This window comes from Alligator mississippiensis, chromosome 9, assembly GCF_030867095.1.
Source record: "Alligator mississippiensis isolate rAllMis1 chromosome 9, rAllMis1, whole genome shotgun sequence".
Classification (NCBI taxonomy): domain Eukaryota; kingdom Metazoa; phylum Chordata; order Crocodylia; family Alligatoridae; genus Alligator; species Alligator mississippiensis.
Genome location: NC_081832.1, coordinates 79,183,712 through 79,208,433, shown reverse-complemented (window position 1 = coordinate 79,208,433; position 24,722 = coordinate 79,183,712). Strand labels below are relative to the sequence as shown.

The 24,722-nt window shown below is 68.9% G+C and overlaps 2 protein-coding genes across 7 annotated transcripts; one reads left to right on the top strand and one right to left on the bottom strand.

The window, feature by feature from the left end:
* Nucleotides 1-328: 328 nt before the first annotated feature.
* Nucleotides 329-12,174, bottom strand: CDHR2 (cadherin related family member 2). 2 transcript variants are annotated; one of them, XM_059712969.1, is made up of 33 exons: nt 11,822-12,174; nt 11,592-11,655; nt 10,923-10,984; nt 10,618-10,683; nt 10,385-10,524; nt 10,110-10,163; nt 9,759-9,848; nt 9,380-9,469; nt 8,821-8,946; nt 8,592-8,735; nt 8,318-8,393; nt 7,956-8,062; nt 7,641-7,871; nt 6,707-6,862; nt 6,162-6,329; nt 5,917-5,978; nt 5,567-5,810; nt 4,493-4,732; nt 4,334-4,403; nt 3,618-4,238; nt 3,281-3,352; nt 2,891-2,940; nt 2,646-2,797; nt 2,347-2,449; nt 2,172-2,260; nt 1,952-2,035; nt 1,701-1,778; nt 1,559-1,619; nt 1,316-1,440; nt 1,069-1,182; nt 884-955; nt 704-764; nt 329-590 (listed from the first exon to the last, which is right to left on the bottom strand). In XM_059712969.1, the coding sequence occupies exons 3-33, from the start codon at nt 10,966-10,968 to the stop codon at nt 423-425; spliced, it is 3,960 nt and encodes a 1,319-aa protein (XP_059568952.1). In that variant the 5' UTR covers nt 10,969-10,984; nt 11,592-11,655; nt 11,822-12,174; the 3' UTR covers nt 329-422. The 2 variants fall into 2 exon arrangements, with proteins under 2 accessions (XP_059568952.1, XP_059568953.1); XM_059712970.1 differs by having other exon boundaries at nt 10,923-10,981.
* Nucleotides 12,175-12,340: 166 nt separating this feature from the next.
* Nucleotides 12,341-24,117, top strand: RNF44 (ring finger protein 44). 5 transcript variants are annotated; one of them, XM_059712968.1, is made up of 11 exons: nt 12,341-12,425; nt 17,593-17,773; nt 18,055-18,289; nt 18,651-18,818; nt 19,029-19,202; nt 19,384-19,545; nt 19,628-19,752; nt 19,911-19,998; nt 20,217-20,338; nt 20,493-20,592; nt 20,864-24,117. In XM_059712968.1, exons 2-11 carry the CDS (start codon nt 17,667-17,669, stop codon nt 20,924-20,926), a joined length of 1,344 nt encoding a protein of 447 aa, XP_059568951.1. In that variant the 5' UTR covers nt 12,341-12,425; nt 17,593-17,666; the 3' UTR covers nt 20,927-24,117. The 5 variants fall into 5 exon arrangements, with proteins under 5 accessions (XP_059568951.1, XP_059568947.1, XP_059568949.1 ...); XM_059712964.1 differs by lacking the exon at nt 12,341-12,425 and adding an exon at nt 15,260-15,349; XM_059712965.1 differs by lacking the exon at nt 12,341-12,425 and adding an exon at nt 16,957-17,265.
* The last annotated feature ends 605 nt before the right edge of the window (nt 24,118-24,722 follow it).

The window sequence follows — 24,722 nt, the reverse complement described above, 5'->3', positions numbered from 1 at the left end:
CGGAGCTGGGTGCCGGGCGGCCCAGAGTGCCTTGCCCGGTGCGGCCAGGGTGAAGAGCGCGGCACCGTGGCCCGGGGGATGCCCTGTCCCGGTGGGTCCGTCACACGTGGGGCAGGCAGCAGCTGCCAACACTTTGCCACTGACTTTTTCCTTCACTGTTATTTTTTGGGGGGTAAAACTTGTGACCTTGGATGTTGGGTAATAAAAACCTTCTGCAGAGCTGTGCCCGGGCCTTCTTCGCCTCTGCCGGGTGGACAGATAGACAAACAGGGGAGGGGGCACAGCCCCTGCCTACCCTCCCCACACACCACAAGCCACGAGCCACACGGGGTTCCTGGCCCTGGACTCGAGCCGGCAGGTTTATTGTGGGGCGCGGGGGCTGCTGGCTCCAGGAGAGTCCTGCTCCTGGCTGTCCGGCGCCCTCACAAGTCCGTGGTGTCCAGGCTGGGGTTGCTGAAGCCCATGACGGCCGGGCTGGGCTCCCCGGGCGGCTGTGCCATCCCTGTAGAGGGGTGCGCGTGGTGGCCCCATAGGGCGGCTGCCAGGGGCTCCTCGTCGCTGTCCGTGTGCGCCGATGCCCCCACCCTGCCCTGCGGGGGGAGAGAGCCAGGGGGACCTCAGGGAGCAGACACTGCCCTGCAGCCCAGCCCGGGGGCAGGGCCCAGTGCCCCCCACCCTGCTGCACCCCCAGGCAGTCACTCACCCCGCGCACGGCGCCGCCCTCCTCCGCCACGTCCACCGTGTTTTCATCCAGCGAGTTCACACTGCAAGAGGCGGTGCTGGTGACACGGGGCAGGGGACAAACGCCTGGGGCCGGAAGGTCCCATGGCCCCTGGGGGTGGCCAGGCCACGGGAGTGGGGGGCTCTCATAGGTGACACCCACCTGGTGCTGTCCAGCGAGGAGTCCCGATCATCCTCGTCCAGGCTGAGCGCGAGGTTGAGCACCGGGTTGGCCCTGGGCAGGAGGGAGCGTGAGGGTAGAGCGCAGCGCCGCCCCCCCCTCCCCTTGTGATGCCCCCCCACCCGGGCACGCTCCCACTCCCACCCCCACCGGGTGCCCACACTCACCGCTCCGCATTGTACTTGTTGGTCCCGGGGATGGCCGGGCCCTGCTGCACCGCGTCGGGGACCAGTGTTGTCGCCGTCCGCAGAGCCTTCAGCGCGTTCAGCTTCCGCCGGTAGCTGCACGGCCGGAGAGAGGCAGGCGTGACGGGGGCACGGGGTGGCGCGGGGCTGCTGCAGCGCGTGCAGGCGGGGGCACGAGCTGCCGGTGGGAGTGGCAGGGGCGGGGGGGAGGCGGTGCGCGCCCCCATACCTCCGGCTGGAGCTGACGAGCACCAGGGCCATGATGAGGATGAGCAGGGCCAGGGCTCCCGCCAGGCCCGCGATGACGCCGATCAGTTTCTGCTGCTCGTCCGTCTGCCCCGTCTCCCCGGGGTCCTGGGACACGGCGCGGTCACGCGGTGCCCACGGACACCCAGTGCCTCCCGCCAGCGTCCGGCAGGGCAAGGCAGGCCCTGCACCCCCCCGCCACGCCCACCCCCTCGGCCGCACTCACGATGACGGCGAGGCCGAGCTGCACCAGCTCCATCAGGGCCTGCGGGTCGCTCTGGACGATGCTGTTGGAGACACGTGACCAACGTGAGCCCATGGCAGGGCCCCCGCGCCCTGCAGACCCCTCCCCAGTGCCCCCCACTCACGTGCTGAACTGGCCAAACTTCAGGGCTGTCCCGTTGCTGTAGACGAAGTACGCCTCCATCACGGACTGCGCTGCAGCCCTGCGGGCACGAGAGGCCTTGGGTGAGCAAGGGGCAGACACCGCTCAGCCAGGGCCCCTGCCCCAGGCCCTGGCCCTGGCCAGCTCAGGACTGCTGTAGCCAAGTCCGTGGGGTGGGCACTGCCCAGCTGGCAGCTCCAGCAAGCCCTCTGCGTCCATGCAGGCTGGGCGCACCTGGCAGATCTGGATGCTGAGGCAGCCTCCAGGGCCCGGATGGCTGCCACGTACACCGTCGTCTTCGTCGCCGCCATCAGGGCCCTGCAGGGAGGAAGGGAGCCTGGCAGGTCAGCTGTGCCGAAGCCCCGCGGTCTGGCACAGGGCAGCGTGGACCCACACCCATGCCCAGCTAGCAGGAGCCATGCCCCCCCACCCCAACGCTGCCGGGGCCCCTTACATCTTGATCTGGTCGGTGTTGGCTTGCACTTCATCCACAGCTCTCTTGAACTGCAGCCGGATCCGGTAGCTCTGGTCCACGGTGTAAATCTGGGGGAGAGGGGGGCAGCGGCTGAGCCGGGAACCCCTGCAGCAGGCCAGGGGCCAGGGCAGCTGGGGGTCGTGGGGGGACTCACATCCAGCATGGCCTGCGTGCTCAGCACTGGCGACTCGCCATCCTTGGCCTCCACCGTCACCCGGTACTGGCCCTTCAGCGACCCGTCGAGGTTGCTGGCAACCCTGGAGGGTGGCAGGGGTCAGCAGCTCTGCCTGCCCCCCGTGCCGGTGCCAAGTCTTGGGGACCTAGCCGGGCTCAGTGCAGCCCCACGCACGCCCCGATTCCCCGCCGTGGGCTCAAGCCTGGACCCCGCAGAGACCCACCCAGCCCCCGCCCATGAGCCTGGTGCCCGGCAGGGCCAGGACCACCGGGGCTCACTGGATGCTGCCGACGTAGACGCCGTCCTTGGCCGTGGTCACCACCTTGAAGAGGTTCTCGAAGGGGCGTTCGAGGCCCCCATCCTGGATGAAGACGACGCGGAGGATGGTGAAGGTGATGACACCCCTCGGCCCCGTGTCCACGTCCGTGGCCTACGGGGGGAGCAGAGATGTCACCGCGTGCCCTGCGCCCCCCACTCCGGGAGGGGCAGCCCCTATGCATGCCACACTGCCCAGGGGCCTTACCCTGACCACGGCCACTTGCAGATCCATGGGGGAGAGGTCGGGGATGACGACTGCGAGGGAGGAGACAGACAGACAGACGCTGGGTCACACTGGCAGCTGCAGCCCCTGGGGCTTCTTGCACCCATTAACCCAGGTCTGGGGCCCTAAGTGGGGATGGCAGACTGGGCTCCGTGCCCACGGCAGTGCTGCCCAGGGAGTGGGGCACCAAATACACCCCTCTCCCCTCGGGGAGCCCCGAACCCAGCGCTGCCGGGTCCCTCCACCCCAAGCACAGAGTCCGGGTGAGCCAGGAGCAGGGCTGGGCTCCCAGCAGCAGCTGGGCAGTGGTCACTGCCCACGCATGCACAAGCACATGTGCACACACACATGCACGCACGCCTGTGGCCTCACCAAAAGTGTCCGTGATGGGCAGGAACTCGGGGCTGTTGTCGTTCACGTCCTCAACGATGATTCTCAGGGTCTCTGCCGCGGGCCCCAAAGCAGAAGCTCTGATCACAGAGCACGGCCTCCCCCGCCTGCCACCAGCCACCTCCACTGCACCGTGTCCCCCCGGCACCCAGGACAGGGATCCTGCCCGCCCCCCTCCCTTGGTCCGCAAACCCCCCTGCACCTGGGCGCACTCCCCCTGCCCCGCAGTGCTCTCTGCTGAGCAGCCTGGACCCCCCAGCTGGTGCTCCTGCCCCCTGCCCCCCCCAGGTCGCATCTCCTGCCGGGAGCCATGCCCTACCGTTCTGGCTGTAGGCATTGCCAAACTTGGTGGAGTTGTCGTGGACGCGCAGGGCGAGCAGTGCCAGGTCGCAGGCCTCGTAGTCAATCTCGGAGCGGTTGGCAAAGACGGAGCCGTTGGGGTCAAGGTGGAACCAGGCGTGGCACACGGAGCCCACGGGCGCTGCCCCCTTGTAGCAGCTCAGGCCCAGCTCCTGGAAGCTCAGCATGTGCTTGGTGTCTGGGTCTGAGGCCTGCACAGTGGTCACCTCCTCCAGCTGGGGCCCAGTGCTGTTCTCGGCCACGCGGGCGTCGGGCAGCGGGGAGGGCTGGATGGTCGGGGACTCGTCGTTGACGTCTATGATGTACACCTGCACCACGGTGCTGACCACGGTGAGCGTGTCATCTGTGGCTGCATTCTCAGCCTGCACCGTGAGGTTGAAAACTGGCTGCGACAGCTGCTCGTAGTCCAGTGGCACGTCCGGGTCCAGCGAGAGGCGGCCCTCATAGTGCCCGGGGCCCAGGCGGTGGGTGCGCAGAAGGAAGTTGCTGGACCCATTCCCGTTGCCGAAGAAGAAGGAGATGCGGTGGTTCACTTCCGTCTGGTCGGCATCCACGGCCTCCACGGTACCCACGTAAGCCCCTGCAGCCAGGGGGACAAGAGAGAGAGATCAGCAGGTCATGGCCACCCCACAGCCCCCTCCAGGCACGGAGCCAGCCCCCCACATGGTGCCCTACCTGCCGGGCGTTCTTGCACCTTAAAAATGTAGGGCAGCCCGATGAAGACGGGCGCGTTGTCGTTCACGTCCTGAGGGGACAAAGCGGGAGGGTATGACTCAGGGTCGCTGGGCGAGGCTTTACCCCGTGCCTGCCCGCCCGTGCCCAGCCTCTGCTCACCTCCACGGTGACGGTGACGTTGACGAGGGTGCTGCACGGGGGCTGGCCGCTGTCCTGGACACGCACCGTCACGCCCATCTGCCCGCGCCACGTCTCGTTCAGGGCCTCGCGGTCCAGGGGCCCAAGGCTACGCAGCAGCCCCGTGTCCGGGTCAATGGTGAAGTTGGCACTGAAAGGCCCTGGCTCCAGCGTGAAGCGCAGGCGGCTGTTGTTGGTGCCTGGTTCGTCGTTGTCGTAGGCCTGGGGGCAAGCAGTTGCAGGGGTCAGGGCGCAGGGTTGGGGCCCCCCGGTGCCAGTGTGGGGGGGCCAGGACCCTTTCTCCCAGGAGTTGCTTTGCTGAGAGGGTCTTGCCAGCCTGAGCTCCCCCGTGAGCCCCTGCCTGGGGTGGCGGGATGTGTCGTGAGAGAAGCGCCCATGCGGGACACGGGCATCGGGGGACAGCCCAGCCCGGCTGTGCTCGAGGCTTGGGGCTCCTCTGGGAGCCAGTAAGCAAGTACCGCAAGGCAGAAAACACAGCAGCCCTGGGGAAGACCCTGCTTCCCAGCCCCCCTGCACAAGGATGCTTGCTGTTGTCTTGAGCTGGGGGTGTGGAGCCTGCCACGGCCTGGAGCTGGGGGACAGGGGCTAGTGCTGGAGAAGAGTCTGGAGGGGCAGGTGCCCTGGTTGTGATGGGCAAGAGCAAGGGCCCGGAGGGGCCAGTGGGAAAGGCAGTGGTCTGGGACTCGGGGGCTGGCGCTCGGGGAGGAGGGGCCGAGGCCTGACCAAGCTGACCAGTGCTAGGGGTCCCAGGGGTGCTTTGGAGACGCTCCATGCTGCAAGGGGCTCAGGCCCCAGTAGAGCCCACCGAGGGCCTGGGACCCGGTGGCAGCCTTGGGCAGCTTCGTGATGGGCAAGGCAGGGAACTGGTAGCCAAACTCCAGGGATCTGAAGGCAGCCTCACAAATTCACTTGCTTCTGGCACGTAGATGTGTCAGGCGAGAGGAGGGGCCCAACGGAGGGACCCGGAGCAGGAGAACAGGCACTGGGCGCCCCTAGGGCCACCCCTGCAGGCGGAGCCGCCGTGGCGCGTTTCACCTGGATCTGCACGGAAACGTCCTCCTGGTCCTCGACCACGAAGACCTTGTAGGTGCCGGTGACGACAGGGGCGTTGTCGTTGTCGTCCTCCAGGGCAATCTCCAGCAGGGTGGAGCCCGTCAGGTGGGCGCCGTCCGTGGCCTGCAGCGTGGCGTAGTACACGGCCCGCATCTCGCGGTCCAGCAGGCTCCCATTCCGCACCAGCACCTCCCCGCTCACGGCGTTCACCTCAAAGATGTCCCGGCTGCGGCAGTGACGGACAGACAGACTTGACGTGACTGGGGCTGTCCCCAACCCCCCCGTGGCCTAGCCCCTGGGGCAGGAATGGAGGCTAGGGGAGGGATACGTACATGCTCTCAGGCAGCAGCTGGTAGGAGATGTTGCCGAAGGCACCAGTGTCTGGATCAGTGGCCTGCAGCGGCCCCAAGAGACACTGGGTTTAGCCACTAGCCTGGGACAGCCTGGGGCGCAAAGGGACCCCCACCCGCCCGCCACACCTGGGGCTCAGGGGAGACACGCCACGGGGACGCTCCCAGCAGAGCCCGTCTGGGCCGAGGCAGCCGGGGGCGACCCTGGGGCCAGGCCAGCCCCTCACCGTGATGCCGCGGGAGATGACGGTGCCGGGCGGGCTGTTCTCCACCACGTACAGCTTGTACACACTCTGGTTGAACGTGGGGCTGTGGTCGTTGGTGTCCTCCAGCAGGATGGTCACTGTGGCCACAGAGCAGCAGTTTGCCGGATTCCCTGTGTCGTTGGCAACGATCTGCAGGGGGGGACGAGGATTGCATGCCGCCCCTCCACCCCAACCAGGGGCAGAGATGTGGGGGCTCCCGGGCTGCTCCCACCCTGCCGGCCCCGGGCCAGCTCCTGCCCAGCACCGATTTCTTCCCAGCCAAGGACAGGGATGGCTCCTACGCGCCGTGCAGCTCTGGCCGCCTGGCGCTGGCACTGCGGGGGCTTGGCTGGTATGTCCAGTAAGGATCACTCCAGGGTGCTGGGAGAAGTCCCATCCCCGTCCCTGGGTGATGCCCCCCCCATGTCGTCACTACAGGACCCAGCAGGGGCTGGGGCACATCCTGCTGCCCAGGCTGGGTTGGGCACGTGGCAGCAGGGGTGCTGGCCCCGGCACCGGGCTCTCACCTCCACGGTCATGTTACAAAACTGTTCGTAATCCACCAAGGCCGGGTTCTGCACCAGGACCTGCACCTCGCCCTCGCCTGTGACCCGCGAGGGCAGCACCGAGAAGGCGGCTGCATGCTGGCCCTGCAGGGACAGCTCGAAGGTGCCGTTGGAGCCCTGAGGGGAGAGGGGCACGGGCAGGGGCCGGGTCAGTGCCCACACACCTGAGCGGGGCGCAGCTGGGCCCAGCACAGCGTCGGGTGCCCCTCACTCCTGACCCGCAGCTCCCCACCCAAGCACTACTGCCACCCCAGCTCCATGGAGTCCCAGAGAGGCAGGGCTGGCAGGGAGCTGCCGGAGGCAGGACCAGCCCTGTCCACACCATCTTCTAAACCCCACGTAAAACACCATCAGCCCTGACCCGGCACAGGCCTCACCCCCGCCCCTACCCCCAGGAAAGCAGGCGGGCTGCAGCTGCCAGGGTCCTGCTGCTGCAAAGCGGGTCATGGACACTGCAGAGAGCCCAGGCCCAGGCAAACCCCCCCAGTGCAGACCAGTCTGAGCAGGGAGAAAATCCCTTCCTGTCCCAGTGCAGCGTCAGGCTGAGCCTGAGCGCAGGGGCGAGACCCTCCAGCCAGGACCCTGCGGGGTTGAGCCCTTGAGCATTGGCCCAGCCCAGCCCCAGCCCCAGTCTGGGCTGCAGCCAGCATCCAGCGCCTGTGTTGCAGGATTAAACCCCCCGACACATGGAGAAGACGGGTGGAGGTGGCCAGCAGAGCCAGAAGCCTGGGACACCCCACAGCAGAGCGCAGGCTTCGCTGCGCCCAGACCATCCCCCCCAGGGCCCATCCACCTCTCCTCGACACCTCCAGTGATGGAGGCGAGGCCCCCCCTTCCCTGGCGTCTCTCCCACGGCCTCCCTGCTCCGACGGAAGAAGTACCAAGCCAGCGTCACCTTGTCGGGATCACGGGCCACGATGCTGAGGTTGGCGACGGGCAGGCGGGCGGAGGCGTGCTCGGCAATGTGCCCCTCGAAGTGGTGCTGGGGGGGCCTGGTGAAGTCACACTGGGGCAGGACGCAGCAGTAGAACTGGGGCCGGTTGTCGTTGACGTCGGTCACACGCACAGTCACCGCGGCCCGGGCTTGCGCTGGCCGGTTGTGGATGTCCAGGTTCCTCTCACGTGCCTAGGCACGGGTGGCACAGGCCGGTCAGGGTCAGGGTCAGGGGCGGGAGCCTGGGGGGGGCTGCCATGGGCTCCCCCTACTTACCAGCACTTCCAGCAGCCACTCGTCGCTGGGCAGGCTCTCGCGGTCCAGGGCGCCCGTCACTGTGATGGTGCCCGTGGTGTCGTTGATGGCAAAGGGCAGGCTGGTATCTAGGGTGAGGGGCCGAGAGGTGAGGGGCAGGAGGCTGTGGCCAGCAAGGGAGGGGAGAAGCCTGGCCTCTAGGGTCCTGGCTTGGGGTCCTCGTCCCCGGTGAGAAGGCAGGCGGCAGCGCAGCACTGGCTGGCTGCAAGCTCACGCCCCCAGGCAGCTCCCTCTCCCCCACGTGCACCCTGGGGCAACGCCCAGACCCCAGCAGCACTGTGCCCCCCTGGCCGGGTGTAAGGGCAGCGTGGCCCCCCGCTCACTGGTGAGGCTGTAGAGGATGACATCGTTCACGCCCGTGTCCCGGTCCATGGCGGAAACTGTCAGCACCGAGGTGCCCTGGAATGAGGTGCAGGGTGAGGCCAGGTCCCCACCCTATACACCCCCATCCACTGGCACACCTCGGTCCCGCAGGCTGCCGCGGGGCAGTGGTCCCAGCTCTCAGGGCCTGGGTTTGTACAGGGCATGGGACCAGGCCCCCTCTCCCTCCACGCAGGGCCCAGGCAGCGGGCGAAGCAGAGCGCGGGCGCCACATACCAGCGGGCAGTTCTCGGGCACCGACCCCACATAGGGCTCGTTCAGGAACTGGGGGTCCAGGTCAGGCTGGTCGAGGACGTTCACGGACACCGAGGTGCTGGTAGTCTGGTACACCAGATTCCCGTACAGCTGGCCCCCGCCGTCCTGCCAGAGACGCCTGCCTGTCAGAGCTGCGCGGGCCGGCTCCCAGCCCCGCCCTGAGCCCCATGGCCCCCGGCCCCGGCCGCACCGTGGCGTTGATCCGGATGAGGTAGTAGGTGCTCTGCTGTATGTAGTTCAGCAACCCGTTGAGCAGGATGGTCCCGTTCCCCAGCACCCGGAAGAGGTCGTGGTTCTTGGCATCATTCGGGGTCACCTGGGGGCACAGCGCATATGCCCGTCTGCACAGAGCCCTGGGGCTGCAGCCGGGGAGCGGGGCAGAGCTGACCCTACGTCCCAGGACAGGGCAAGCCTGGAACCCCCCCCGAGCCCTGCCCCTGTGTCCACCTCAGCCCCTTTCCCTGCTGCGCCAGCACCCCCCAGCATCCATCCATCCTACCAGTGCACAAGGGGTGGGGGGACCCGGCATGTGCGGCTGGCAGGGGGAAAGCTGCCCCGTCATGCCTGGCTTGGGCACAGCGTAGGGACAATGCAGGGTCTTGCCGTGCGAGCCTGGGTGGCCTGGCCCAGCCCCATGCCTCCATCCAGGGGGTGGGAGCAGCTGCCTGTGCCCTGCTGCTGCCCTGCAGGTGGATGCCCCCAAGGCAGGGTCCCATCAGCAGGGAACGTCCCCTCTCGTGGGCACTCACCTCCACGATCTGGTAGGACACGCGGGAGGCAGGGCCGCTGTCCTTGTCCTCGGCCAGGACGCTGATGATGGTGGTGCCATTGGGCGTGTTCTGGAAGGGAAGCTGGTGTTGGCGGGGGCAGCTCTGGGGGCGTCTGGGATGCTGGCATGGCCCTGGGCAAGCTTGGAGACCCCTGCAGCCAGCCCGGGCACATGAGATGGCTGCTGCCCAAGCTGCCGGGATCTTTCAGCCAGCCCCCAGGGCCTTGCCTCTGGCCTGGGGGGCAGTGCCAGGCCCTGCACATCCTGGGATCTCGCTTGGGGCCCAGACACCTCGGTCTGGCCCAGGAGAGCTGCGAGGGTGTGGGGCCTCGGGAGGGAGCAGGGTGCGGCGTGGGCACCTCGGGGATGTTAGCTGTGTAGGGCTCGTTCTGGAACAGGGGCCGGTTGTCGTTCCTGTCCTCCACGATCACCGTGAGCCTCTTGGTGACCTGTCAGAGCAGAGTGCCGGCTCAGGACCAGGGTCCGGGCCTGGCACCCAGATCTGCGTGGGGGACTGGGGCAGAGGCTCTGGGCACAGCACGGACCCGCTGCCAGGCCACCGGGAGCTGCAGGCGCTGCCCCTGCCTGGCAGTTCCCAGAGAGCTGCTACTGCCAGGGGGCAGGAGGGAAGCTGCCCACCCCCTGCCCCCCGCCCCCTGCTCTGTGGCGTCAACGTGGCCCCGACGTGTGCCCCAGAGCCCCGCACTCACCATTTGGTTTTTCCCATCGGACACCAAGACGTTGAGGCTGAGCCGCGGCTTGGTCTGGAGGGAAATGCAGAATGGGGGCAGCGGGGGGTCACCAGCTCCGACCCCCCCTGCACTAGGCAGCTTGCCCTGCTGTCTGCACGGGGATGCCGGTGCCCCCCTAGCCCTGGGGAGCAGGCGAGGGGCCACGGCTGCCCCTGCAAGGCAGAGGGTTGGCCTCAGCCTGCCCAGGGTGCCCCCGAGCCGGCCCTGGCCCTGGCCCTGGCCCTGGCGCCTACCTCGCGGTCCAGCGAGGCTACCAGCGTCACGCTGCCCGTGTTCGAGTTCACGCTGAAGTAGAAGGCATCTGCACCTTCCAGCCCAAATTGCAGCGGGTCCCCATCAGCGTCGTAGGCCGTGAGCACGAAGGCCACGGCTCCTGTGGGCGCAGGCGCAGGGGCAGGGTCAGCACCAGGGCCCTGCATGCAGCCGGCAATGGGGAGCAGCCGGGGCGCTGACCCCACACACTCACCTTGGGGCAGGTCCTCAGGCACCTCTACCAAGGTCATGTTGAAGACGGGAGCCGTGTTGCCTGACACTGCAATGGAGGTGTTTGCAAAGTGTTGGCTGCCGAGGGGTCCCGCCTGACGCCCTCCCACCCCAGGCAGCGCCCGGCTCCGAGCTGTGCCCATGGACGGGGCAGGGCTTCCACGGGGGCTGGAGGGAGGAACCCCTGGGCCTCCACCATCAGCCTGGTACTGCCCGCGGCACGTCCAGGGGGTGTCCCCCCCCAGCCCCTGGAGCGCCCCCTCCCCGCTAGCTGCACGAGCCCCTTACCTGCTGCCACGAGCCAGGGGAGCAGCAGCAGCGGGCGCCAGGCCATCCTGCCGAAGGCCCTGCTGACGCATGGGGAGGCCAGAAGCTGTTAGCACTGATGCCAGCTCTGTCACACCCCTCCATCCACCCTGAGCAGTCCTCTGGGCGTGACGCACGCCACGGAGGATGCCACCCCCCCGGCCAGGCCGGCCCTGGTGCCCCTGCCATGGCCGCAGGGCGTAGACGGTGCCTTATCAGGGGGCAGAGAGCATCTGGGAACATGGAGCTGCCAGCAGCTGGGAGTGACGCGGCCGGCTCTCCGGAAAGCCCCCAATGCCGGCAGCCAGGCTGTCCCAGTGCCCTCTGCCCCGGGCACAAGGGAGACCGACCGGGCGGCACGGGAAGGGGCAGGCTGGGCCCAGTCCAGCCCTGGCCGCAGCCCGGGCAGGGGCAGGCACCCGGCAAATCCCCCAGCTCGCCGCCGGAGACGTCTTGCCAGGGCGCCGGGGCCTGCTGCGTGGCAGGGGGCTTCTGGGAGGCGCCCGCAGGGCTGCCGCAGTCACACCTGCGGGTTCGTGCCAGCCCCCAGGCCGAGACCCCCGAGAGGGGCACCCCAGGGGCCGGGGCGGCAGGGAGGAGCAAGCCCCTTCCCCGCGGCCCCCTGCCCAGAGCCGCCTGCCCCTTGCTTACCTGCCGCGGGCTCGCCGGGGCGCTCAGCTGCCAGGGCTCTGAGCCCACAGCAGACCTTTGGCTCCTGCGTGGATCAATTATTAACTGCAATTAGTGGGTGGGAAACAGCATCTTCCCTTCCTGCTTCCTCGAGCAGCCTCCTCCCCCGGCACCCCGCGGGGCCAGGGCGCAACGGCGCCCTCAGCCCTGCCCCGCCGGGCAGCCGTGCCGCGGGACAGCGACCTACTTACGGGCGGGACAAGGCGGGATTGTGCGGCTCTGCTCGGGCAGAAGAGGGGCTGGAGCGGGGCCCGGGGCGGGGCTGCGCCCCACGTGCCCGCGCGGGGCCGGGCAGGGCTGGGGCGGCGGGACCCCCGGGGCACGGCCGGGGCAGCAGGGCACCGACGGGGACGCCGGGGTGGTGGGCTCCCTGCCCTGCTCCCCCCCATTGCAATGGCAAGGGTCATCGCGGGACCCCCGTGGCCCGGCCCCAGAGCCCGGGGGCAGGACGGGCCAAGGCTCTCCCGGGGCGCTTGTCCCGGCTCCCCGCGCCCGGCCGCCGCGGATTGCGGGGCGCCGCCCTTAGGCGCATTACGGCCCCCTGCGCGGCGCCACCCCCGAGTGGAGCCGGCCGCGGACTGGCCCATTCCTGCGGCGGGGGGGGGAGGGCTGACGGCACTGAGCGGCGCGGGCGGGACCATCGGGCCGCGGGCGGGGGGGGCAGAGCGGACGGTTCCATTGCGCGCGGGGGGGCGGGGCCGCGGGGCGGGGCGGGGCGGCAGCGGAGCCGGGACCGGCGGCGGAGCAGGACGAGCCCGGCGGGCTCCCGGCCCCGGGCCAGGCCAGCGGCGGCAGGTAGGCGGCGGGGGCCTCCAGCCTGCCCGTGGGGCGGTGCACTGGAGGGTGCACGGGCCCGGAGCGGTGCACGGGCCCCGGGGGGGCAGGGGGTGCCCGGGCCGTGTCCCCTCGTGCGGCCGGTGCTGGCGGGCGCTGCCCGGGGTCGGGGTCGGGGTCGGGGCACGGGGCGCCCGTTGCACCGGACCCGGCTCGGCTCGGCTCGGCTCGGCGCCCGTCGGCCCGGGGCTCCCGGCTGCACGTGGCGCCTTGTGCTCGGCGCTGCACAGCCCGCGGGCCGAGCGGCGGCGGCCCCGGGCCCGCGCTCCCTGGCACGGCTCTGCGGGGCTGGACAGCGAGCTGCAGGGACGGGGCCGCCCCGGGCCCTGGCCGGCCGCGCTGGGGCCTGGCCCAGGCCTGCCGGAGCCGGCTGGCGGGCAATGTCACCGCAGGGCGCCCGTTGCAATGGGAGTCACGGGGCCGGCTTCGTTGCGGCGGGGGCTAAAAATACCGTGGCGGCGGGAGCCTGTCGCGTGCGGCACCTTCGTGCATCGCGGCCGGGCGCTCACGTCGAAGGCGGGCGCTGCGGGTCCCCGAGGCCGGCGCGCACGGTGGTGCCGGGGCTCCGTGGGAGCGAGGCGCACCCCTGCCGCGTGGCCTCCTGCTCCCACGTCGCGGGATGAGGGGGTGTGCGGGGCCGGGCCCCATCCTCTGGGTCCCGCTGGGGCTGGGCAGGGGCTGGGCTGCCTGGGAGCTGCAGCCTGGCTCGGCAGAGCCCTCTGCCCCTCGGGTCCACCTCCGCCGTGTGTCCTCAGTGTCGGACGTGGACAGGGCCCTGCGGCTGCTGGCGTCCCCGGAGCCGGGCACTTGTGTCGGGGTGGGACAGACGGGGGCGCGGCCAGGGGGTCTCACAGCGGCCCTGCTCTTGCCCGGCTGTGCCGCGCCGCGCCGCGCAGGGGCCCCACGTCCTGTGGGTCAGGCTGGGCCGGCTGGAGCCTTGTGGCTCTGCTTGGCCTCTGGCCTCCGGGTGCCGTGAGCTGGGCCCCCCTTGCTGCAATCAAGGGGAGGTTTTGGGGGGCAGCTCCTGCTTGTGGGGCGCCTGTCCCCGGAGGCTGCTGCTGGGGCAGGGGCTGCCCCCGCCTGCCTGTGCCCCGGGCAGGGGAACTGATCGAGCTGTGAAGCCCGGAGCCGGCTAACGAGACCGGGACTATGGATTTTACATCGAGTGGAAGCGATGTCGGGGAAATGGACTTGTCTCTGGTGTACGGGCCCGCTCGGGGCCAGGTAGCGGCTGGCAGGGGGTGCCGAGTTGGGGGATGCAGGCCGATGTGGTCACGTGGGGCGTTGCCTGCTGAGGCGTGGGGCTGCGGGGGCCGCGCAGGCTGCGCAGGCCTTGGGGTCAGAGCGGCGGGGCTCTGGAGCTCCTTCGTCTCCTAGCGAAGCCTTGGGGCTTTCCACAGGCGAGGTGGGAGTGTACACTGCTGGGCTGAGCCACAGTGCATCCCTGATGGGGTGGCTCCGGCGAGCCCGTGCCCGGGGCAGGGTGTGTGCGCGCTCCCGGCCTGTTGGACTTGGCTCTCTGGGCTTTCCTGAGAGCACCGCGACTTGCCAGCTGCCTGCTACAGGGCCCCGGAGGGTGAAGCCCGCGTCCTGGGCGGGCGGGTTTGTGGATAGAGCTGCAGGGCAGCAGGACTTGGAGATGCGTGCGCTGTGAGGTGTAGCCATGCACGGGTGAGCCTGGGGCTGGTGTGCCCAATGCTGCCTGGGTGTCCCGGGGCTGTGGCAGCGGCTTGTGGTTTGGGCTGCGCATGGGGATCGCTGTTGTCTTTGGCCCAGTGTTTCCGTGGGTGTTTCTGCATGCTGCTGGCTGACAGCAACCGAGTCCGGGGCATTGCTGCGGAGCCCGCGGTTCTTGGGGGATGCCCGGGCCCAGGGCACCAGCAGCTTCCGTGCGTCTCCTGCGCCGGGCAGGGCTCAGCCCAGTTCTGAGGGCGGGAAGCTTGTGCAGGTGCTGCTGGCTCGGCTGGGCTGCGGAGGTTTTCCCGGTGCAGGTGGACCGTGGTGGGTGGCTCTGCTGCTGGGCCCATGCCCTGCTGCCTGCGTTGGGCGTTTGGCCCCGAGGCTTCCTCACACTGGCTCCACCATGGGAGAGGTGCTGCCCATCAGAGTCCTCTGGCATGAGCTGCTGCCAGGGTCCCCGCTGGCCCCTGCGTGGCAGTGTCTGGTCAGTGGTTGGCACTGGCTCGGCGGCGTGCCCCCCTCTGCAACAGCCTCCTGCTTCACGGCCAGAGGACCATGGCGAGTGCAGGGGGCAGGAAGAGCTCCCCCACTGCCGAGGCCTGTGCAGGCTCCCTGGCAGGGCTGGGGGCGGTGAAGAGCAGGCATGACCAACGTGTGCCCAGGCCGGCGTGGGTGGCGGGGCTGGAGAGATGGCCCGCAGAGCCCTGCCAGCCCCAACGTGTGGAGAACAGGCAGGGTGCTCCTTGGTCCCTCCAGGCCGGCGCAGCCTCGCAGTGGCATCCTGCATCCCGCCTGCTACCTGTGCGGGTCTCCGGGGACGTGGGTCGCATGGGGGGCACCCCGGGGAGCTGTAGCCTGGGTGCAGGGCTGGCTCCGGGAAGCCCTTCCCGCTCCGGCTCGGAGCCACACGTGTCCCTTTAAGGGGGCAGGGTCAGGCCGAGGCGACGTGCTTCGGCAAAACAAAACAGAGCCGAGCTGCCAGGCTGACGTGCTCGCTGGCTCCGGCTCGCTCGGGGCGTGCAGCTTGCTTCCTGTTGTCACCGCTCCGCCGCTCGCCTGAGCCCTGGGCCCAGCCCTAGCCGCCTCGAGCTGCTTCCGGGCCAGGCGGGCCCAGCCACCACCTTGCCCGGCCAGGGCATGGCTCGGGTGTGAGTCCAGCGCACGCTCCCTTCCATGGCTCCCCGGCGCTGCGAGGGCCTAGAGGAGTGAGTAGAAAGGAAGAGTTCTTCCGTGCCCGTGCGCTGGGCTTGGGGGCCCTGCGGGCTGGGAGAGGCGGGTGGGGGGTCAGCCCCGCGGGGCTCGGGGCAGGGTGTGGGAGCACGAGCGCGGCCCGCTGCACCGTGCAGAGGCTGCGGAGGGGTGCCCTGCAAGGCCTTCTGCCCGAGGGGCAGCCGTGACCCCCAGGAGGAGGCTGCCGCGACGGGAGGCCGCGGCACAGCAGAAGGAAGCTGCCAGGGCTGGCGCGGGCAGCGGTGTGGCAGGCCCCGGGCTGCTCCCGGCCCCCCGTGCGGCCTGGCGTGGTCGCAGTAGATGCAAGCCCCCCGGCAGAGGCCGAGCGGCCCCGTGTCCCGCGGGCTGAGCCCTCCTGGAGCCGGCGGGGCTGCAGGGCCCGTTCGGAGGGGGGTGCCCAGCACTTCCGGCAGGGTCGCGCGGGGTCTTTCCTTCCCACGTGCCTGTGGCTGCGGGTGCTGTCAGTCTGGGGGTGTGCGTGGGAGCCGTGCAAGCAGAGCGGAGGCGTCCTCTGTGCGCTGGCAGGGAAGCGAGCTCCCCCGAGCCGGGGGGGGGAGCGTGTCGTCGCCCCACGTGGTCCCGGGTGCTCGCTCCCGCGGGCGAGGCTGCGGTGTGGGGCGCTGGGGCGTGCGCGGGGCCTGGCCGGGGTCAGCCTGAGCGGCTGCTGGGGCTTGGACTCGTCACTCGTCACGGGCCTGGGGGTGGAGCATGCCCCGCGACTGGGCTGGGATCTGGGCCTGGCTGGTGTTGCCCGAGCGGGGGTCCTGGCACCCAGGAGGCCTGGGACGGCCTGGGCAGCGGGAGGCCGGACTTCTGCCCCGGCGGGTGCATGGGGGCTGAGCCCCTGTGCTCTGGGAGCTGGCGTGGACGTGCGCCTGATGGGGCTCGACCCCTTCGCTGCCCTGGAGCTGGCAGCATCGTCTCCCGGGGGGCTGAGCCGGGCCCGTCGCTGAGGGGGGCTCGGTCGGGGGCACGGGGACCCTGGCTTCCCCCCGCGCCAGCGGAGGCTGCTGGGATCCAGATCGGAGTCTCAGGATCTGGATCAGGATCCGTATTGGAATTGGAATCGGGATCAGGACCTCAATCTGGACCAGGATCCGTATTGGAATCCGGACCGACCGGGATATGAATCTGGATCAGGGTCCATATTGGAATCTGAATCCGTGTCAGGACCTCAGTCCAGATCAGGATCCACATCCGAACCCGGAACAGGATCAGGACTTGAATCTGGATCCATATCGAAATTGGAAGCTGAACCTGGATGGGGACCTCAGCCCGGATCAGGATCCAGATCAGGATCTATTGGCATCTGAATCAGGACCGGGACCTCAATTTGGATCAGGATCCACATCTGAATCCGGATCAGGCTCAGGATCCATATGGGAACCTGGACCCAGAAGCAGGACCCGAATCCGGATCAGGATCCATTGGACTCTGAATCCGGACCAGGATCTTAATCCGACTCAGGATCCGTATTCCAGAGCCGTTGGAATCTGAAGGCGGAACGGGACCGGAATCCGGATCCGGCCCGGCCGTGTGAACGCCCCGCGCGGGGAGGAGGGGGCGGGGGGCGGCGGAGCGCGTGGCCGGACGCGCTGCATCCGGTCTCCGCGGCGACCGTTGCCATGGCCACCCCCGCCCTTCCTCCCCCGCCCCCCAAGATGGCGGCGGCCGCGCGACGCGCCCGGTCACGTGGCCCCCGCGAGGCCGCGCCCCCCGCCCCCCCCCGGTGCCGCGGGTCCGCGCCGCCGCCGCCGCCGGGTCTTAAAGGGGCCGCGCCCCGCCCCCCCGAGCAGAGGCCGCGGCGCAGCGCGGGGCCAACCGTGCCGGCCCGGCCCGGCCCGTGCCGTCGGGGGGCCGGCCGCGAACAAGGGGGCCGCCCGGCCTGCAGGTACCGGGCGCGGGGGCTGGGCCGGGTCGGGCCGGGGCACTGCTGCTCCGCCCCGCGGCCGCCGCGCGCCCGCCTTTGTTCGCCCTTTGTTGTGCTTTTGTTCGCGGCACGTGGCCGGGGGGCGGCGCCGGGCGGGGCCCGGCCCACGTGTGCGCCTCGGCCCTGGTGTAGACGGCGCCGCGCCGCGGGTGGGACCCCGACCCCTCCTGCCCTCCCTGGGGCGCGTGGCGGGGTGGGGGGCGCGGGGCTCTCCCTTGGGCAGAGGTGGGGCCGCGGGGCATGACCCCTTCTCTGTCCCCTTCCCCTTCCCCGTCCCCTTCCCGGCAGGTGTCGCGGCGCTGGTGTCCTGCCCCGTCCGGAGCCCCAGGTCCGGCGCGCCCCTTCGCCTCCCGACGTCACCAATGCGCCCATGGGAACTGGCAGTGAATAGGCGGCCGCCCTCTGCCCCCTTCTCCCAGCGGCGGTTCTCGGGGGGGCCCTGCAGCAGCCCCGAGCACCTGCGGCGAAGGTACGGCCCCACCGTCCCCGCCTGCCCTGCCGGCTCAGCGGGGTCGGGCCGCGGGCTCGTGTGGGACCCGGGCACGGGCCGCCGCTGGGCTGCGCGCTCCTTGCCCCTTCCCGGGGCCGAGACCGCCGCACGCTCCCCGGGGTGCGGCGGAAGGGGGGAGGGACGGGGTGCGAGAGCCCGGCCCCGTGAAAGGGGGACGCTGTGAACACGCCGGGCCCGCGTGCCCCAGTCCTTCGGGGAGCCGGCGCCAGGCCCAGGGTCACGCCTGGTGTGTTTCTCAGCCCCCCCGCCAGGCGCCAGTGGGCACGGCGCGAGCGACCTCTGCAAACCCTTCTGGCCCAGGATGAGAGCTACCCGCCGCCGGCCTTCGCCCAGCCTCAGGCGCCGCCCCTGCCGCAGCCCGTCTCCGTAGATGAGCCCCGCGCCTACGCCCTGGCCAGCACGCCGCCACGAATGCTGCACCCGGCTGCGCACCCGCCCCACCAGAACCCATTCATGGTGGATCTCCACGAGCAGGTGGGGGCAGTGCGGGGGGGTTGGGTTCTCACTGGCCCCTGCTGTGACAAGCGCAGCTTGAGACGCCCCGCAGGGGCCTCCTGTGCCCCGAACCCCCGCGCTGCCCAGCCCTCGGAGCCAGGCCGCTGCAGGAGAAGAGCGCCTGGCAGACCCGGCTGGGCTGGGCACGGTGCGGTCGAGGCGCTTGGTCGCTACCTGCGCTGACACGGAGGCCAGGCAGCCCCCAGCTCCAGCCAGCGCCGAGATGAGAGCCCGGCTGCCTGTGCTTGGAGCTGGGATGGAGGAGCACGGCCTCTGCGTGGGCTGACGCTCCCCGACGGGCGTGGGCGCAGCAAACCGACGGCTGGGGTCTCTCCCTCAGGTGCACCAGGGCCCCGTCCCCCTCTCCTACACGGTGACCACGGTCACGACACAAGGCTTTCCCCTCCACACGGGCCAGCACATCCCCGGGTGCAGCGCGCAGCAGCTCCCAGCATGCTCCGTGATGTTCAGCGGCCAGCACTACCCGCTCTGCTGCCTCCCGCCCCCGGTGAGACCCTGCCGCGGCGCTGAGGGGCAGGAGGAGCTGAGACCCGGGCGGTGCAGGCCGTACTGAGCCTGGAAGGGAACGGGGAGGGGGCATCTTTGGCTGCCTGAACAGCAGGAAGGATTGGGGGCGGAGGGAGAGGGGGCCTGGGGGTGCTATGGGACGGGTCCCGGGCACCGCTGACGGCTGTTCTGCTTCTGTCTCTCCTCCTAGCTGATCCAGGCATGCGCCATGCAGCAGCTGCCCGTCTCCTACCAGACCTTCCCCCCGCTCATCTCCAGTGACCATTACATCCTGCACCCGCCGCCGCCCGTGGCGCCGCACCAGCCCCCGCACATGGCCCCCCTCGGCCAGTTTGTCCCTCTGCAGGCCCAGCACCCGCGCATGGTGAGTCCCCGCTCAGCTGCGGGGAGGGGAGGACAGGTGTGCACACGCGTATGCTGCCATGTGGGGGATCCAGAGGCTTTATTTGCTGCCTTGAGTCAGGACCAGGGAGGGGAGCTGGCGGGATCGGGATCCAGCAGCGTCCCGCGGGCAGTCCGGTCACGGTGCACTGTTCCCTGCCCAGCCTCTGCAGAGGATAGACAATGACGTGGAGCTGCGGGGGGAGCAGCACCCCATCGGGGGCTTCGCCTACCCGCCCTCGCCCCATGGCCCGGGTCTGTCCCCGTCCGTCCCGCTCCATTACCTGCCCCACGACCCGCTGCACCAGGAGCTGCCGTTCGGCGTGGTAAGGCGGGGGCCAGGCCGTGGGAGAGCCCCAAGCGCCCTTGGGAGGGTCCCGCTGACCGGGCCGTGCTCTGTCCTTGCAGCCATACCCCCACATGATGCCACGACGCCTGAGCGCCCAGCGGTACCGACTGCAGCAGCCCTTGCCGCCCCCCCCACCCCCGCCGCCCCCGCCCCCCTACTACCCCAGCTTCCTGCCGTACTTCCTGTGAGTACCAGGGCGGGGGAGAGGGGCCCCTCTGGCCGTCGCGGGCAGGCGGCGGGTGCCAGCTCTGGGAGGCAAGGGTGCTGCCCCCACCCCCAGCGGTGGGCGCCTCTAGCAGCAGCCCATCTAAGTGCCCTGTGCCCCCTCCCCTCCCCCCGCAGCTCGATGCTTCCCGTGTCGCCGACGGCCGTCGGGCCCACGATCAGCCTGGACCTGGACGTGGACGATGTGGAGATGGAGAACTACGAGGTGGGGGGCTGCACCCTGCTGCTGTTGGGGGGGCAGGGGATGGGGCTTCCAGCTCCCTGGGCCCAGCCCTCAGACCCACCCGCCTTGGGCTGGCTCGAGGCCCAGCTCTCCAGTTCTGGGAGCAAGGAGCGGGGCCTGGCTTCCAGCCTGGGACTCGGGGAGCCGTGCATGGAGCTGGGGTTTGCTGCAGGGGCTGAGCTCCCTGCCCCTGCCCTCAGGCGCTGCTGAACCTGGCCGAGCGGCTGGGGGAGGCCAAGCCGCGGGGACTCACCAAAGCCGACATCGAGCACCTGCCCTCCTACCGCTTCAACCCCGAGAGCCACCAGTCGGAGCAGACTCTGTGAGTGACCCTGGGGCGGGGAGCCCTCGTGGGCCGTGGGCGGGCAGGGCACCTGGTTTGGAAGCATCTCCGGGAGCTCCCCAGGCTGGAGGTGGGGAGTGGGGTGAGGCTGGAGCCCGTGTCTGGCTGACCGTGCCCCCTGCCCCCTGCGCAGGTGTGTCGTGTGCTTCAGCGACTTCGAGGCCCGGCAGCTTCTCCGAGTCTTGCCCTGCAACCATGAGTTCCACGCCAAGTGTGTCGACAAATGGTTAAAGGTATCGGCCTGGGGGGAGGGGGGAGGCAGCCCGGAGCCTGCTGAGGGGGTGCGTGGGGGTGCTCGGCAGCCCGCCTCCCAGCGGCAGGGGCTGCTCCCGCCCTGGGAGCTCCCCCAGCTCCGCACGGGGTGGCCGCAAAGACCCGGACCCGCAGGCAGCGCCCAGGCCGGGCAGGGCACGTGGCCGTGTCTGCATCACGGGAGGCTCGGCGCGGGGGGCCAGGGCTGGGCACGCGGAGCTCACGGCCACTGCTCACTGCTCTCGCCCCCAGGCCAACCGCACGTGCCCGATCTGCCGGGCGGACGCGTCGGAGGTGCACCGAGAGGCCGAGTGAGGCTGGCCCAGGCTCTGCCACGCGAGGCCCAAGAGGCGGAGGGCGCGGGGCCGGGCTCTGGCAGCCCCTCCTCAGGCGTGGTGAGAACGTGGGCCCGGCTGCCCCCTACCCCGCCCGCCCGCCCGGGCACGGACTCGGCCTGGCGCCACCCAGCGGGCTGCCCGCGGCCCCGGGGGCTGCGCCCAGGCCCCCGCACTCCAAAGACGCCGTCGCCGCCGCTGCTCATCACTCTCCAGGTCTCCGTTTTGTTGTTCGTCCTCCTCCTCCGTTCTTTTCTCTGTCGTGTTTGGTTCTGTGGCCGCTGGACCCTTCCCCCGGCGCGGCGGGGACAGGCCTGCCCGGCGGGCACCAGGAGGCATTGGTCAGTGGAGCGCTGCAAGGGCAGGACCCAGGCCTGAGGCACTGCTGGGCGCCTGCCTGCCTTTGGCGTCCCCGGCTGCTTGGTTCTACCCGCCCCATCCCCCACTGCTGCCCTGGGGGCAAGCTCTCCCACCCCCCATCCGCAGGGCCGTGGCTGGGAGCGAGGCCTCCTGGGCAGAGCAGCTGGCCCGTGCCCTTGGGGCCACGCGGAGAATCATGGTGGTGGCTCCAGCGCCCAAAGCTCTGCTGTGCCAGGTGCCCCGTGGCCTCTTCCCACCCTGGGCTGGGTGTGCACCTGATTTTTAAGTATCCCCCACATGAATTTTAATTGCACTTGGGGGTGACTCACTCCAGCCAGCCCCCTCTCCCCAAGCCCCCGGCCCGGCAGAGCGTGGCTGGTGCTGGTGCTGGTGCTGCCGGCGAGCGGGGCTGGTGCGTCCTCTGTCTCGTGGCGTCTTTTTCCTCCCCTGGCTCGTATCATGGAGAAGCCCAGCTAGTGATTCCCCCACCCCGGCCCTGGAGGAGCCGTGTCTTCCCTTCCCACCCTGTTGGGTGGGGCCCCTACCCTTTCCCCCTCCCCGGCAGGGCTGGGCCCTGGCGATGCCTCCACGTGGCCTGTTGCCCGGGCGCGAGGAGCGCGCTGGTCCCGTGCCTTCCCGCGTGTGCACGCGCCATCCTGCCCAGGCCCTAACTGACCGACCGACCGTAGCAGGGAAGCAGCCGCGCCCGGTGCCCTAGAGCTCTGGCCGTCGGCAGTCGTGTTGCATGATGTCTGGAGGGGCCACGGGGATGCCCGGCCCCCTGTATAGTTCACACATATGCATGCCTGTATGACCAGCTTGGGACGTGGTATTGGCCGACTCGAGCCAGCTGTGGGGTGAGGGGGGTGGGGCGAGGGGGTCTTTGTGCTCAGCTGATTACTGCCATGCACTGTACTGCACATGTCCGCGCGCCGCAGCAGCACCGTAAGGCTTTCGGGGCGCCTCTCCCTTCCCCTCGCCTGCCCGCCGGCCCAGCTGGAGGGGGAGGTGGGGTCTGCGCGGCCAGCCGGGCTTGAGCTCCCCTCTCCGCTAGCCATAGGTGACCGGGGAGCAGGATCCTTCCCCCGCCCTCAGCCAGGACTCTCCCAGCCCCGCGGCCATGAGAACAGCCCCCAGCCCTGGTGCTCGTGAGCTTCCTGCAGGCACAGACTGGCCCTGCCCTGGGGTGGGCGCACGGGGGAGCAGCCGCTGCTGGGAAGCCCGGGCTGGGCCCAGGTGCCTTCCCCTGCCCGCGTGGGAGGGGACGGGAGGGGGCTGCGGTGCCCAGGGAGAGTCTGGCCCGGCGGCACCCTGCCCACGCGGCCTCCTTCCCGCGGGCACCAGCTCTCAGCAATACACCGCGTGGAAGCCGCCTGGCGGGGGCCGCGGGAGCCCGGCTGCTCTCAGGAAATCCGGCCCTGGGGCGAGGGGTTGCAGAAGCCCCCGAGGACCTGACCCGGCCCCAGGGTGCGGGAAGGGCCTTCGAAATGCAGCTGCGGCGGGGCCGGGGCTGCGCCATGTGCCGCCGACGCCTTCGCACCCCTGCACCGTGTGCATTGTGGGACTCGCCCAACGGCAGCTTCCGATTGGCTGGAGCGAGGGACCGCCACCCCCTCCCGGCCAATCCAGGCGAGCCGGGCTGGTTCCCGCTGCCCTTTCGAGATGACCCGCTCCCTTCCTGGCACTCTGATTGGCCAGCGCGGTTGACACGCTGGCCAGCCCGCAGTGCCCTTTCCCCTTGCCTCGACCTCCCCGTCCGCTCGGGCGCGGGGCAGGTGCCCGGGGAGGGCGGAGGACACCAGCACCCCGGGCCGGCGGCTCCCTCGCCCCAACCCCAACCTCCCGCGTGACACGAATAACCAAAGCTCTTTACTGTACATACGGCAGGTGACGTTTCTATGTTTCTAGCCAGTCGGAGCAGTGTTGATGCCCCTCTGTTTTAAACCCCCGTCCCCGCCCCGGTCCCCCGCCCCTCCCTCCCGCCCGGCGCCCCCGGGCGGTCTGGAAAGCCTTACGGTCCTGTTGCCGGCGCCTCGAAAGCTCACAGCTCGTGTGCTGCAGAATTTACTCCGAGGAGCAGCTAAAAGTATCATTTAAAAGACGAAATAATAAAATAATAAGAAGAAAAAAAAGACAAAAAAAAGACAAAAAAATACTTAAAACAATTATCTAGGGTGTTTGTGATTGCTGATTGCGCTGTAGATACCACTGTTTACCAATGATTTCCTGTGGTGGGATAGTGGACTGTTTACTGTTCTATTATACCAGTCCCTCGGCCTTCCAGCGGGACATCCCCGGCCCCTGGACGGCGCCCGGACATGTGTTCTGTGTTAGAAAGTCTTATATATATATATCTATATACGTGGGTACAGCGCTATATACATATATATATATACATATATATATATATATATAAATCTAATTTTTTTTTGCTCTGTTACTTGCACATTTTACAGTTACCTCATTTTCCCCATGTATGTATTTGAGAAAAAAAAAGGCTAATATATAGAGAAAAAAAACAAAGGTTCTTAAAAGCTCTAAAAGTGTTTGTTTTTCTTTTGGGTTTTTGTTTTTTGGGGTTTTTTTTCTCCATTCCATTGGACTCGCATTGGTTTTGTAGCATCTCCCCTCCCTCGTCTGTTGTATTATATATATGTGTATTATACTGATGGAAATTTTTAACAGATTTGTACTTTTTTTAAAATGAAAGTTGCTAGTTCTGCTTGACCGAGTAGTGCAATCATTATTTTTTTTAATGTTGTGGCTGATTTTGAGAGGGATATTCACTAATAAATGTATGATGTATACCGATGCGCCGCGCCCGCCTCCCGCCTCTCTCTCCCGGGCTGGGCCAGGGGGGCACGTGGGAGACGGGTTGGGGGACGAGGGGGCCCTGCTGGGTGTCGGCCAGCGGCTGCGTGGGCCCATGGGAGCCCAGCACCCAGCACGTGGCTCTTGGTGGGACTCCAGCGTGGTTGTCGGGCACTGTATTTTCTAGCGTACGACATGCACCTTCCCTGATCGGGGTGCACGTGTGCAGCGAGGAAGTTGATTTTCTGCCTGGGGAGGAAGCGCTCTGGTTTGATTCCTGCTGTAGCTGTGATAGTCCCACTGGGGTCAACTGACTTAATGGTTTATTGTTCTCACTCTCCAGGTGTTAGCAATCATTTCTTGACCTTCCACTAACCCAGCCAGCCTTGCTTAGGACAGCGTTGCTGTCTGGTCTCTATTTTGTAGCTTTTTTAGCGTGAACTGTTCAACACGGACTCTTTAGCTCCTTTCGTAACCATAGATTCACCCATAGAGACCGTCCACAGCAGCAGTGGAATTCAGCTTTAATGAAGCAGGACAGGGCAGGCGAGTGGGCTGATGATGAGCCTCCATCCCTGCTCTCTGGAGCCACAGCTATGGAAAAA